We start from the raw sequence: 13,298 nt of genomic DNA, 5'->3' as shown, positions 1-13,298 counted from the left end.
CTCCGAAAAGCCTAACTTCAGACATTCTCAAATACTTAGTCTGGAAAGCCAGATTTCACACAATAATTATGATATCCAGTGTTGCATTCAGATAGTGAATAAGAATACAGTGTACTATATAACATTTTTTTAAGAAGCTTCACAATATAGCATAAAGTGTAACAGATCTGATTTTAAATGACATTATATATTTTTAATATTTTAGAAACTCCTCATTTTTATCTTGTACTTGTCTCTTTAGGAAAATAACCTTTCAAAAAAAAAGGTTATCTGTAATAGTTGTATATACAATCGACATGCTGCATAATATATTACAATTATACATAGAAATGTCCCCCTACAAAATCTAAGTTGCAACAAATATATCCAACAGACAAATCAGATACCTTAAATAAATCATAACGTGTTTCTGGTTTATCATTATGTATATTTCATTCTACTCATGATAGCTTTCCTGCTTTCCATATTCTCTACCTCAAAAGACAGCATAACATTAGTGATCAATTCAATATAATAAGCATCATACAAATGTCAGCCAAATTTGGCAAGGAAAAGGCCCCAACATACTACAGAGCTATGAAAAGGCTTACTAAAAAGGTTGGTATAATTAGTAAGTTTCTTTCAGTCCTTGACAATTGAATTCAATGCCTACCATAGTACTGGATGAGGACTGTCCTGTTTATTTTACAAACAACCTAAAATATCTGCCAATGATACCTCAATTACTTTTTCTTATATCCAAAGTGACAATGCATTGAAGTCCAGTCACTTATAAGAAAAATCCAGCATCCTAAACAAAAACTATCCTGAAAGACAGGGATTCCCAGCTATGACTAAGTTTTAAATGGTTTGATCTCTAATTATAACCTCAGCTTTGTTCCTTATTTTGTTTTAGCAAACATTTAAATGGAGGGAATCACAAATGTTGGGTTTTTTTAATGAAACCCAAATACTCTTTCTTTATTATCATACAATTCACAGAACTGTGCTGCTTCAGGTTATCAGGCATGGAAGAAAAAGTTGCCCTGTAAACAGCCCGTGTCACATGTAATGACCTATCCATACCCTATCAATCCTGGGGGCCTCTGCCTCCCAGAGTTCCCCTGTAATTCTTAGTAGTCTTCCCCACAATACCTCTTACCCTTTCAGCTGCAAAAATCCCTTCTCCTTGTGCTATATCACCCAGCTCCTCTGCTGGCAAATACAAGCAGACTCATTACCTCTAGAAATACAAGCAATTCACATCTACATGCATCTTCCTCAGTGGGGCTAAGGGAGGGAGTATTAATTTAGATGCGTCTTCTCTATCTGGACAATATTTCCCTTGTGGCAATGACATATGTCTTCCAAATCTCTACTCTTCTGTAAAATTTAGCTGGAAGTGGGGAATGAGTTAAGGAAGCTGGTGACTTACAGGTAGAAATTAGGTAAGTCTTCTTTCCTTGGAAAACCATCACATATCTATCAGTCACACTCTACATCAAGGCTGGTTCTACACCCCACATACCTGAACAGTAAAAACAAACCCTGCAGCCATTCTTAAACAAACTACTTCAATAAATTTGAATGTAAAAAAAAAAAAATACAGGCCAGATAGCATATTTTCTAGAAGAATGCTAGAACTGTCATGGCTAAGTTAATATTTTGCTCTTCTGAATTCTGCTATTGCACTTCTGATTCATTTGCATACCTTTCTTCTTCACTTTGTCTTTCATACTTGTTAACTATATTGGTGTCCTCCTCTGAACCCTTAAACACCATTTCATTTTTTTTCTGGATCACATTCTTTGCAGTCTAACGATCAGCCTCCTCTTGGGGCAGGTCTTGAGAAGTTATCTGTAGCTCTACCCCAGTGGAGCTGAATATAGTGCAAGCCTCCTAGCACAGATATACTTAGACAAGACATACGGGTTCTTTATTCCATTATAGGTATTCCTGTACCAGAAAGTCACAAATTACACAGATGCAAAATCCAGAGCTTGTACTTGTGAAATTTCTTCTTAAACAACCAACATCATCTGTCAACATGATTCTATCACTCCAGTTAACTGCTTGCACACTAAACTATGATGTTAAAAAGTCAGCCTTCTCTCCAATTAAATATTTCTGAAGAGGTATGAAGAATCCAGTATGCTTGTCGGATCTTTGATTATATGTGGCAGTAATCTAGGAACTCGAAATAGCTGGAGATCAGAAGGCACCTGGTATCTCACAGCACAGTTTAAAAAAAATTCTAAAGCAACTCCAGTGAAAGGTATAGCACCACAATAAGGACAATCCATTTTTGAAGAAATGCAGTGTATAGCCTCATAAAGAACAAGCAAAGTGCTGAAGGTGGAAGAGAGAAGAGCCCTCCGTTTTTTTTGAACATACCATTGCAGACATTCTATACAGTGTATTTATTTCTCTGTGAAAATGACTGTTTCCGAAAAATTAATTGGTATTAACTGACAGGCAACTCTACCGTGATCTGTCAGACAAGCAGAAAGATGGGCATTTTGTAAGTTTGTTTTTTTACCATAATAGTGCATTTTACCTTACCATGAAGAAATTAATCTGCAGTGTTGATTGCACTCAGCCATAATGAATTAAATCTTAGAATCAGATGTGTGATGCAATAAACAAATTCTAGATACTCATTAATAATTCCCGAATGAATTTGCATCAACAGTTAACAAGGCTGTATTCTTACTTTTCTTGTATGTGAACTTTAAAAAAAATTCTTTATTTACACAATCAGCAGAGCTGCGTAGCTGATACAGACATTTATCTGAACCCAAGGCCACCCTCTGGCTGCCTTCTTCACAGTAACTGAGGTCATTTCCCAAAAATCTTTTCTGAGCTCCATGAGCACACTGCCCTTGCTCATCTTCTCTAAGCCTTCCTACATTGTAAGGGTTCGTTGATCAGCTGCACATGTGTGCATATGTATTACATCAAAGAAAACCATTACAGACATTAGAAGTAGTCCTGTAAGACTTTCTTCTCAATCTGCTCATTCTGCCCACAGGTCATAACTAAGCAAAAACTCTGGAAATAAGTTTTTGCTTTTTTCCTACTATTCAAGAGGCATTAATATCTTCCATACTCTGGTCTGTAAAATTAGTTTGTCATGAGACAGTAGATACTCCTTCTTGCTTAATTATTAACTTGGTACTAGTATACGTTTATATATGAGAATAGTTTTTTTTTTTAATACAGTACGTTCTAATCAGCTACTTACTTCAGATCTTGCAGAAGGTCCTTTGCATTAAGCATCGTTATTAAAGAGGTCGTGGCTGCTGGAATAATGATTATGGGAGTTCGAGACCCTGTAGAGATAATAAAGTTGTATTTGCCTGTTTTCTTTGTTTGTTTGGTTTTTGTTTTTTTTTTTTTTTTTTTTTTATTTTGGTGGTTGTGTTTTTTTTCTGTTGTTCCCCCTGCCCCCCTCTTTTTTTTCATTAAAGGAACTGCACATAGAAACAAATCTCTTGCTTAAGACATTAAAATAACGAAAAACTATTCAAGGAAAATTCTAGTAAATGTTTTCAAAACTGAAGGCTTTCATTCACCAAAAGAAGTGTACTCCTGTATCAGTAGTCTGTAAACATGGGTAAGACCCATATTTAGCAAAACAGAATGCTGTCTGCGTTGCACTGCTTATTTATACCACTGCTTGCGATCCAGCAGAAGAGAGTAGGCACAATTCACACAAAAATTAAAAAGAACGTGTAATTGAAATTGACTCACCTTTTTTCTGGTTTGGAGGTGGTCTTGCTTGAGAAACTGAGAAAAAAACCCAGAAAATATGGCAGAATGACTAACATATAAATACAAATGTCATTGTAAGGCAACATTTCAATGCTTTTAGTTGCAGGAGTGAACAGAGAAGAGGCACACTACAATCATTAGATCATTTTCACAGATGTAATACATGAAGTTGAAGAAAGGATTTATAATTTGGGTCTCAGTATTCAGAAGACAAACAGCTTTTGACTGTCTGAAACAGATGTTAGGATAGTTGAGTCAATCTCTCCTAATTTTACTGAAATTAGTCATCCCTTTCCATCCTCCTCAAAAGATTGGGCCACTATACATAGATAAAAATTGCCAGCAATCTTGAAAAAAGCTCCTTGTAGATCTTAAGTGCAATAGCGCTATGAAACAGTCTTCCTATTGGTTCCAGACACTAATCTTTACAGACCCTCACCTTTTCATTAGTAGTTATTATTGTACACGATAATGTAGGATTTAGCTATCCTTAACACAAACAACGTTCAATGATCAAAATCTAAATTTCAGGCTTACTCAAGTTCATTTTGGATTGCAGTTTGAGTCACGTGAGCTCTTTGAGAGCCAGAAACACTGCAACTTGACAGATATGATAGCACTCAAGCGAACAAAACACCCCACAGCAACAAAAAACTTTCACAAAACAAACAAAAAACCCCAAACCACCAAACAAAACCACACAAATATACAATACTATCCAGATAGAAACCGAAGAACTTCCCTCCCACTCCCCAATAAAATGTTTTCATTTCAGTCTTCTAAGCTGTGACCTCCCTAGTATGGGAGGTACTTCAGTTCAAAGGCGGAAAAGCATATATGTCTCTTTACTTTGGTGCTATTACTGAATAACCTGGCTTCCTCCAAATAAACATTCTGTAGTTCAGTTTTCAGGAGTCTTAACGACAGAACTGTTGTGCTTGATAATTATCATCATCCGTGTTTATCCTAATGCACAAAATCAAAAAATGGTGAGTAGTAGAAAGATTGATACAGACTAACTCAAATCTCAACTGCTACTATGCATGATGAATTTCATTAATTGACTTCCAATTTCATAGCACCAACTTGCTCATGTTTATTTATGACCAACTGTTTCAGAAACTTCCTAGAACAGTATAAATATTCACAACACACAGTTGCCATTGTTGAAATATTGAGACCATATCCTTAATTATCTTTTCCTGACACTGTCAAGTGCACAGATATAATTGGCAACACTATACTGAACTACGTGAACTTTACCTACCCAATGACTTTTTAAATCTAGCTATCTTCCTAATGTAAAAAAGTTCCTGAAATATATGGGAAGCATGAGCTGCCCTTAAATAAAAATAAAATTAAAAAAAAAAAAAAAATAGGAGGGGGAGGGCAGGAGTAGAAAGCATCTCTAAAGAAATTTGATAGCTGTACCAAGACAGGTTAGTAGAAAAGTCGGTATTGCAGAAAGGTGCAGGAAAAAAAAAAACAACTGAAATTAAAAGCACGTCTCAGATATATCAGAACAACTGCTTTTTTTAGAAGTTCCAAACCCAAAATATCCTAGAACAATCAGAATTTTTTTTTTTTTTTTGGTAAATGAAGCAGTATACACTTTCTTCAGACTGTACCTCTCTTTATTCTCTCTTCAACTTACAATATAGAGGCAAGGTAATGCATTAGATTGCCCTTAGAGAAGGGCAGTATCAGTATAACCTATACAATGTACAAAAAATACACTTCAGCCAGTTAATGCCCATGAAGTCAGAGCTAGCAGTAGGGACCTGTGACAACTCAGTCAGATTTCTGTTCTTGCCATTTCTACCCTTTTCATACTGCTGTCTGTCAACTCCATTTGCATTATTATGCTTAACGGGGCTAGTAAGATAAGTATGACAGGCAGCTTGACCTTTCTAGTACCAAAATAACCAAACATAAGAATCTGTGCACAACAGCATTTAGGTATGCTGAGAATATTCAGTATTAGAATAGATTTTCGGGGAAGAATCACTTTTACAATACTAAGTCTTAGCATTAAATCCTACTAATAATTCTCAAGGAATTAGCAAGGGACACACTGAAAGCAGTTAGTAGTCTCAACAAGAGTGTACAGTACTCCAGCAGTACTTTTAGAAAAGCACATTAATTTCAAAAGGTAGCTCTGTTTCCAAAAAAACCCCAAATGCCCCCTTTCCAACATCTGCATAATATTAAGAGCCACCATCATGTTGTTAAATAACACCTCTCATTTGAGGCTTTCTTCCACCTAACCAGAAATTCTCATAGTACGTAAACGAGGTGCAGTTATGCACATAGGTGTTTGGAAACGCTGATCTTCTCATAGACTTCCTTTACTGTTACACACTTTTAAAAACTCTAAAAGAAAATGAAGTACCTATACCTTTCTATCTTTGAATCCATATCTGAGATTCAATCTGATATACAAAATAGACTTGATAGCTAAAGTCTATTTTGTATATCAGAAACTGGGAATTAAAGAGCCAGTTGAGGATTCTGGCCCCATTATAAATACCTTATGTGCTAAGAAATGTGAAGAAATAATGATAACGCATTCAGAGAAAGACTTCTTTCTGATACTATTAATAAAAGAATTAATAATATCTTTTTTGAGATTAACTTTTCTATTTAGGTTGTTTCTCCTTGGAATATTAACCAGTTCTTATTATATATTTGAGCTGGCATTTGTGAATTACCAAGCCAACAACCAAGAAGTTTGTTGGTTTTTCATTTCACTAGCACAGCCTTTCAACGGGCTCACTGGGCAACACACTGAAGAGAATGAACCCAAGCCCCATGGTATAATATTAAGTAAAAAGTTACGTGTTATTTCCAATACATATGCAGTTAAAGGCCACAAATAAATGACCTCCCCACTTCATTCTTCAGCTAACTGAAGTTTTAAATAGTACTTCTTTGAAAGTCACATTTATTTGGAACAGAAGCACAAATGACAGTAGGCTACTTTACCTGGTCGTGGTACAGGCTGCGCTGCTGGAGTTTGCGTTTTTCGAGCTGAAGCACCTTCCTTTTAAAAGACATAAGAGGTAACATTAACAGCTGGCCTTCTTGTCAGGTACATAGGTTTTTTAAATGAACGCAGAGCTACAGAGGGTATCACAAAAATGAAAGCAATACATTTCAATTAAAGAAAAGAAAATAGTGAGAATATTCAAAACTCTTTACAGATTCTGTTTTAGACTTCAGGACGACAGACAACCTCAGACTCTTACAGGTTTACATTTTAACCATCAAATGCCAATGAGAATTTTCTATATTCAAAGAATCCTTTTCTATTTATAGTATTGTTTCATTTTACCTAGGATCACTTTCACCAAGAATAAGTAATGTAAATGCAACCAATTGGCTAGAGAAATTTCAAAACAAGATCTGCTTGTGCTCTGGATGGAAAACTAGGACCAAAAAATTGCAATGCATTCCTGCCTTTAAGAATTTTAGTGCCCAAAAACAGCACTCCTGAGAAAATTAGTTCTGCTCATGCCTTATCCAATTACCTTAATGTAACAAACAAAAGACCTGCACTACTGTTTATTCTTATTAACTCTACAGAGTCAACACATCAAGTAAGAGAATAGGGAGGACACACATGACTGGTTCCAGAGCAACACTGAATTCCTGCAAGAACAAATTTTCTTCTCACTTACTGCTGTGAAACCTCACTGAACAAAACATATATTACTAACAATACTATTAACACTGTAAAAAAATGTTATTTATTCCAGCCACTTCGATTTGCAAGGCTGACAGAAAACCTTTTAACACGAAGCCATGATTTTTATCTGAAAATTACTTAAATGCTATGTGAAGCATATAGTACAACTGTGAGACACTCAGAAAGGTCAGAAATCCCACTCTGGGAAAAACCTGTTGGAAAGGACTTCAATATAGCATTATCACATTTGTATGTACATGTATAAATAACGATATGTTTTGTAATTCAAAATAAAAAACGGTGATGAGCAGGGGACTACATGCAAGCATTCTCATGTTCCATGATTTAAATAACACTCAAATAAACTGCTTTTAAGTTTCCACCATGAAAGTTAGAACTCTTCTATTTGTACTTCACAGTTCTTGAGATGAAAACAAAGATCACTTGACAAGCCCTTAGAAAACACAGATTTATTCGAAATGTCTCTTCCCTGAGCTTTAAGTCAAAGCCACCCATGATTAGTTACAACAGGCTAGAGCTGACATTTGGTACAGCGCGCAGCTTTTGTAACTTTTACAGTCAGCAACCTCCTATTAATCTTCACCATAAGGATTTAACCCTGCATTGCAAGAAATGGATTAATCCCCATTTTTGCTGTACTCTCCTCTGATTATTAAAATACCAACATCTATGTAGGGCACTTGAGTCAGTAACTGTTATTTTAAGACTTACTTTTTTAGCATCTGAGAAAAGGTATTTTTGCCAATGTCCTTTCACGATAATTACTCAGAAAATGATAAAAATCAAAATATCACACTCTAAAGGAAGAGCAGCAGGAAAAGCTGACTACCTTTAAGGAAAGCCTTGTGACCAAGAAACAGCAGCTTTGTGAAACAACATCACCTTTCTTTTAACCAAGGAAGAGGAAATAAAATATTCTGCATCTGCTTCTATAGATAAATGCAATTTTCTGTGTGAAGCCTGTTCCCGTGGTGCACTAATTATACATTTTGAAGAAATACCAAGAATTTCTCCCATAATACTTCCTTACATTCATAGCACTTTATGGAATGGAAGGAAAAACATCAAACTAAAGAAATGTCACTTCCTGTGATGCTAAGTTTCAAGTTTCTAAATCCAATTCAGGTTGCTTGGATGCTTAACTATTACTGCCTGCAGTCCCACACGTCCATTCCTCTTTCCTCCCCTACAGAATTGGTAATGCAACTTTTCTGCCTCCCCTTCCCACTTACTCAGTGCGTACAATGTCTCAGACAGACCCTGCAGGTCCTACAGTAGCTGCAACAACGGGAAGGAACCAGAATTTCAGAGATTTTAGAGTTTTTGTAAGTTCTCAGAAAGAATTATAATCAAATTAAAACCAAAGCCTTACTTTCATTTCCATATGACTTTTGCTTCTGATTTCTCTTCACCACAATGTACATAAAGCACCAGAAAATATATATAGAAGCAAGTCTAATAAAACAACTGGTAAATTATCTATCTGGGAGGTTTTCATGCTTTCCTCTGAATTGTCTTATCTACCGTGATTAATGGGAAACTTAGTGCAGAAGCATAAACCAAAAAGGCAGGGCTTTGAGAACACTGCAAATGAAACCAACAAAAAAAAACACCAAAAAAACAACAACAAAAAACATTAAAAAATATCATAGTAAAATACTGAATTCATAGTAGGAAATAAATTGAGTAGATACAAAAGATGGTACTACTTCGATGCCTATGACCTTTCTATTTGTAAGAACAACTTCTGCAAATTAATAAATGATGGAGGTCACAGCTTTTAGTTCTGTAAATCACTGCCTTAGATGGTGATAATTTCATGCATAAACCTCAGCTCACAACAACTGATATTCCAACATCTTGGCACAGAAGCTCAGTTGCCACCTAAAGGCATAATATCTATGTTTTGTAACTGATTTACATCTCTTCTCTCTATGATTATCAGTGATCTAATCACCACCTCCTATTATGTAAAAACTGCAGGCAATGTAGCAAAAGCAGCTCTGATCAATATTTCAACTCCACATTTCCTAAAATGGTTTGTAAGGAGAAAAGTATACTATTAAGATGAAGAAAAAACCCAAGTTCAGAGCAGTGATGGTTGACAAGAAACACCAAGCGGAGAAGAACACCTGCTTTCAATAAGCAAGTCATTAATAGGATAATTTTGCTAACATTTCACATTGTCCTGAAAAACAAATATGCTAAGTTTAGATCTAAACTTAATACTTTTCAATATAAATGTGATTCTATAGGGGTCTAAGTTTTTCCTATGACAACACACTGATTTATGATACAAGCTCTGTTCACAAGGCAGGTGAAACCACAGAAAACTACGTACTAGGATTTCTCCCAGAGGAGAAGAAAGTTAAGTTGACAGAATAAACTTCATAGTTGGTTCGTTCAACAACACAAGATAAGTGCTGCTGGTAATTTATGGCCTGTTAGCTACTTGGAAGCAACTTCTCGCAACATGCTTTAACGCCTTGTAAAGACAATAACTTCTTTCTCAGGGAATGCACAGTAAGATATTTAAAGTCTTCTAATGTGACGTTTTTAATGTAAAAGTTACCCGTAAGTAACTAGCACACTGCGAATTCCAACTCCAGTTAGGGGAGCTTTTGTTTGTGCAGCTGTACCCTGCATCAGAAGCAGCAGCAATCACCGTTTAGCTATTTAAAGAACATTCATTTCCTCAAAGTTTCTGAACACTTAACAGTTTTGCTTGAAGATGACATACCTAATTCTTATTCATAAGCCATTTGTGACTGTTAAGGAGTATTTATGAATATTCATAAGTTGAAACTAATTTAGTAACAAAACCACGTAATTTGAAAAATACAAATCTTCTTTAAGACGACCACTTAACATCATATTTTAATCACAAACATATTACTTGTTTTAGTTGTGCTAATTTACCATAGAAGGTTATATATAGTTTACTTATGATTTACATTAAATACACGAGTATTTAGCCATTCAGAAGCAACCACCTGACATAGAATGAAATCAGGAAAACAGATACTGAAAGCTTCATGCTTTCCTGGATTTCACTGCATGATTTACAGATACACTGCTGTATGAACTTCTCAGTGGAACTCATTCCCTTTCTGTCCTAATGTTTCCTATCATATTAGACATCTACAAAACGTCTCCTCAATAACTGTTCTTGGTTTAGTGTACACCTTCTGGTACTTAGCACTGTCCTACCTAAAAACCTAAAAATACTGGGTTTGCAAACCAATGCATGAATAGAAAAACAGTTAGTCCATGTGAAAAAGCCATATTCCCACTTACATTCAAACAAAGAAAAAACCTTGCACCCTGAAGGACAACAGACTTCGACTATTACTGCAAACCCTGGTAACTATGCTTTTAGTGTGTTCTTTTCTTCTCTCATTCCTTCATACGATTTCTAAGTTTGTCTCACAAATTCAAACACCGCTATACGCTCTGATGAGTTTTCTGAGTGTAAATTATATTTACAAGAACAAGAAGCTTTGGGTTTATTGCTTAACGTCCCTTGAATTTGTTCATTTTGTATACAGCTTACTCACACCTTTCCTTTCACATGTGCATTCATTTTCCCTGCCTTGCTTCTTCATTACACAGTTGCAATGTCCAAAACAATTTGCACCTTCATAGTACAGGATCTTACTATACTCATCTGTCCTTCAATACATAGCTTCCTCAATCCATTTTAATGGAAAACATTCAACAACTTTTGAAGTATCTATTTCTTGCAATAGTAAATCTGAGATATTCCATTTACACAGATATCAAAAATTATCTAAGGAAACAAAGTAAACTATGATCAATCTAGAGTTGTATTTAGTTACCCAACAGTGTGTGTTGTTTTGGTCGTTGTTGTTTTAACAGCTTTTAAAACTTTTTGCAGTGTTTGTTGACCTTCTAAATTAAAAAAAATTATCTGTCATTCTTTGGGTTAATTTGCATAACTCACCAATTACCAATATTCATCTGATACCAGGATCCAACTAGTGATTTTCTATGTTCTAAAAATAATTCTGTATTTTAGATACCTATTACTTTTTTGAAGTCTGAATGAGCTCTACCTTTCACAGTTAAGTTACTTTCACTCATTTCTTCAACTGGAATGAGAAATTGCCTAAACATAACTCATGCGACATTTTAGGAAATGAACCCTCATGTTTTAAGCAATAAAACATGTTATATTGGTAGATATTTTTTTCTCAGAGGCACATTTCACTTATACTCAAGTAAGTGTACTCCCTTGAAGCAAAAAAAAAAAAAAAAAAAAAAGCTATGAAAAGTTTCTTAGTCTGGCTTTGCAAAGTACAAATAATGGGAAGAAAAAACTCTTAACTGTTTCATTGCACATTCACTATCCCAACTGGTTTCTATGTAGAAACCCATACAGCCTGTAGTATTTTGACCTTTAAAAAAATGTTAGGAGCAACAGATACAACTGACAATTTGATGCCATCTTGTGGCATTTTTCATTTAGGAAAATTAATTTCTATCTTTTCCTTTATAACATTTAAATTAGTACAAGATCTTTACCCCAAAAATTTTAAATTATTAGGTAACTTGCATGCCCTTGCACAGAATAGTACAAGTAAAAAGTAACATTTGATTCAGCAAGAAGTATTACCAACTGATTGCATATAAAACATAAAGCAGCTTTCAGCTTCACCATACACAACACAAGACAACTCAACCAAATATCACTGTTCATGAAGACAACTACAGTAAACCCATAAAACATGAGAAAGAAAATAAATGGCAGTGGATGGTAAGCTTGTAAAATGATCTTTAAGAACAGACTTCGATTTATTTACTCAATTTAGGGCAGAAAGGAACTCATTTTAATTACCAGAAACTCTACTAGCATTGCCTGAGTGATTTGAAGTACTGAACCTTTGAAAATCCTAGTGAAGCCACTCTAAAGAACTAAAGCAAAATCAAAAGCAACTGAATAGTGAAAATTAATATTCTTTTTCTAGAAATTAAATCTGGTATACATTAATGTATGACAAACAATAGGATGATTTCAAAAGCAGGTATCTAGCAACTGGTCCCAGTTCCCTACTTTAAGCTTGATAAACTTCCATCTATTTCATATGAAGAGCTTGGATTCTGAAAACACAGAGCTTTGTTCTAAAAATTTAAAGCCCTTAAAAGCCTTGGAAAAAAAAAAAAATATTCCAAAGAATCAAGCAAAACAATCCAACTGAGTTGCTCTGCCTCTGCAGTCTTCCTAATAATTTTCTGACTTGTGTTCATATCAAGCAAATTTTATTAAGATTCTAAGTTTAACTAGTGTTTCACATCATCATTTTATTTACACATGAAACTGGTATAGCTTATTTGCATACTTCTATGCACACAAATCTGCATATGCAGTCCCCCAAGACAGCTATTTAAATAATAAATTGCAAGCTTTTAACTGCCTTCCTAATTTTAAACTATGCTGTAAAAAAAATAGAATTTGATAACAAGATCTTAACTATTGTGCGAATACTGCTAATATCACAGTCATTTTAACTTCCATTATTCCTGGTATTAATAAAAAGGAAATCTCTACTGTTTACATTGTTTCAACTTCCTTATAGTCTAGAAAAAGAGAGTGGGAGTTTAAGCAGAAATAATGATATTTTTATAGAATGAATTTTAAAAGGGGAAAAGACCACTATTCAAAGGCTTCTGATACCAACTGCCTAAGGAAAAAAACACCATAGCTTCACTATTTCCTGCTTTGACAACTAAAAAAACTGATGTGACAAGAGAAGAGGATTAGTAAAAAATAAATAAATAATATTTATTTCAAAATACGAAACTGATTATTCTGAAG

General features: G+C 34.8%; 1 protein-coding gene across 1 annotated transcript in view; it reads right to left on the bottom strand.

Annotated features, from left to right (window-relative positions):
* CDC73 (cell division cycle 73) overlaps positions 1–13,298 on the bottom strand; it is a 113,945-nt gene that overhangs the window by 15,666 nt on the left and 84,981 nt on the right. The window contains exons 11-13 of the mRNA XM_032998543.2: positions 6,739–6,796; positions 3,733–3,768; positions 3,224–3,311 (exon numbers count right to left, since the gene is read on the bottom strand). Of these exons, the coding sequence (XP_032854434.2) occupies positions 3,224–3,311; positions 3,733–3,768; positions 6,739–6,796 (182 nt within the window). The remainder of the gene's footprint in view (positions 1–3,223; positions 3,312–3,732; positions 3,769–6,738; positions 6,797–13,298) is intronic.

Source organism: Tyto alba, unplaced genomic scaffold, assembly GCF_018691265.1.
Source record: "Tyto alba isolate M040663 unplaced genomic scaffold, T.alba_DEE_v4.0 Super-Scaffold_1000006, whole genome shotgun sequence".
Taxonomy (NCBI): Eukaryota; Metazoa; Chordata; class Aves; order Strigiformes; family Tytonidae; genus Tyto; species Tyto alba.
This window is presented reverse-complemented; position numbering and strand designations above follow the sequence as displayed.